A 2,500-nucleotide genomic window follows, 5' to 3' on the forward strand; every position below is an offset into this window, starting at 1 on the left:
GTCTCACTCTATGACGTTTTATTTAATATACGTAAAAATCATTTTACACAACAGCACTCAACACATTTTCTAGTTATATTACAAGACCTGCGTAACACACAGGTCTTGTAATATATTGGTATTAATAATCAAATATTAATCAATTGCTGATACTTAGGACGTCGGTTTACGATCAAACATCATTTATGACCAGAGAGCCTCACACTTTAAAACAAACACATCACTTTAACTCTTATTTGTCCAAAAAAAAACATGTTCATATTCTATTCATGCATCATTCACAGATGAACAAATGACGTCATAAAAACACATCTTACTTGATCTGCTCTTTGCTGTGCATGTTGAGGATGATGAGGAAGATGAGTGTGATGAGGGTGAGTCCTGGTAGTGTCTGAGGAGTGAGACTGTGGAGAGTGAGACTGTGGACAGTGTGTTTTATATGGAAGATGCTGACGGGGTGAGACAGAGAGAGAGAGAGAGAGAGAGAGAGAGAGAGAGAGAGAGAGAGAGAGAGAGAGAGAGAGACAGAGAGAGAGAGACAGAGACAGAGAGAGAGAGAGAGAGAGAGAGAGAGAGAGAGAGAGAGAGAGAGAGAGAGCAAGGCATTGATTTCCTCCTACCATGTGATCATGTCTGATTGGCTAACGACCTCCTCCATTCACACTGGTCGACCAATTAGACAGCGTGCTGCAAAGGCGCGCCAGAGGCGGGATTCTGGGAGTTAGAGTTCGTTAACTCAAAGCAATTCAGGAAGGCATGTTCAGAATAATGTCAAAGTCATGTGACCGAGGTCAGCCGACTGCTAATGCAGTCCTGCTCTAACCTTATTATACACGCACACAAACACACACACACACACACACACACACACAAACACACACACACACACACACACACACACCCACCCACCCACAGTAATTGAGAGTGAGTGCTGGTTTCAGGTCGGCTCTTACCAGCATGTGAGATGGATTTGAAGTCATAAGACTTAGAGAGAGTGACATCTGTGTGAGTGTGTGTGTGTGTGTGTGTGTTAACATGTAAATGTGTGTTTATATATATAGGCACATGTATGTGTGTGTGTGTGTGTGTGTGTGTGTGTGTGTGTGTATCATTTTTGTAATTCTAAATCCTGACTGATCTGTTACTGGTAACACTGGTAGCTGGCCAGTGTAACCAGCGTCTGCTAACAGTTCTAATGGGAGCTGTCCAGTATAACCAGTATAATACTGGTTCTAACCAGTATAATACTGGTTCTACTTGGAGCTGTCCGGTACTATACCAGAGTCTTCGACTGGTTCTACTGGGAGCTGCCCAGTAGAACCAGTATAATACTGGTTCTACTTGGAGCTGTCCGGTACTATACCAGAGTATTCTACTGGTTCTACTGGGAGCTGCCCAGTATAACCAGTATAATACTGGTTCTACTTGATGCTGTCCGGTACTACCAGAGTCTTCCACTGGTTATACTGGGAGCTGCCCAGTATAACCAGTATAATACTGGTTCTACTTGATGCTGTCCGGTACTACCAGAGTTTTCTACTGGTTCTACTGGGAGCTTCTTAGTATAATACTGGTTCTACTTGGTGCTGTCCGGTACTACCAGAGTCTTCGACTGGTTCTACTGGGAGCTGCCGAGTATAACCTATTTTGCTAAAATGGTATCTGCCCAGTACCACCATGGTATGCTACTGGTTGTACTGGGACCTGCCCAGTAGAACCAGTCTGCTAATGGTTCTATTGGGAGCTGCCCAGTAGAACCACAGGCTGCTCCAGGTTATATTGGGATATGGTAGCTGGATACACTCCCCAGTGTTAAAGGTGACAGGTCTTCTCCTACAAGGACATTTCATTTATGGTCAATATTTATATTTATTGTCGCACACAATCCACACTCACAAACCACACACACACACACACAGGATTGTGTCCTCGCCAGATGCTGAGAATGTTTCAGCGACTGGGTTGTGTGAGTATGTCACAGATCCACACGCGTCACGTGAAATACCTCAGGATACCCATAACAACCAGCAGGTCTGTGTGTGGGCGTGTGTGTGTGTGCGTGTGCGTGTGTGTGTGTGACGCGGACAAAAGGCAACACTAATTGGAGAGATGTTGCTGAAAACCGTGTGACTGATGCAGTGCGTGTGTGTGTGTGAGTGCGTGCGTGTGTGAGTGCGTGCGCGTGCGTGCGTGTGTGAGTGTGTGTGTGCGTGCCTGTATGTGCGTGCGTGCGCTGATGAGTGAATGAGTGAGTCTCTGTTGGAGATGAAGTCTCTCTTACTCTCGGACAGAAACAGGCATCTGGAATCCTGAGGTCGTACGGTTTCTCATGTCTTGTAGAACACATCAATTAAGAGAAATATCCTCCAGGCAACTCAACGATAAACCCACTTCAAATACCAGACAGATACCATCATATCATACGGTATATCTTATACCAGATAAACATGTATACCATCAGAGACCAGATGTATACCAGGACCACCAGTCTGCTAGTGGT

General features: G+C 45.0%; 1 protein-coding gene across 1 annotated transcript in view; it reads right to left on the minus strand.

Moving 5' to 3' along the window:
- The window catches only part of pnp4a (purine nucleoside phosphorylase 4a), a 5,635-nt gene extending 5,242 nt beyond the window's left edge, over window positions 1-393 (minus strand). The window contains exon 1 of the mRNA XM_056606169.1: window positions 318-393. Within this exon, the coding sequence (XP_056462144.1) occupies window positions 318-340 (23 nt within the window). The 5' untranslated portion in view covers window positions 341-393. The remainder of the gene's footprint in view (window positions 1-317) is intronic.
- Between the last annotated feature and the right edge of the window lie 2,107 nt (window positions 394-2,500).

Source organism: Gadus chalcogrammus, chromosome 13 (assembly GCF_026213295.1).
Source record: "Gadus chalcogrammus isolate NIFS_2021 chromosome 13, NIFS_Gcha_1.0, whole genome shotgun sequence".
NCBI lineage: Eukaryota > Metazoa > Chordata > Actinopteri > Gadiformes > Gadidae > Gadus > Gadus chalcogrammus.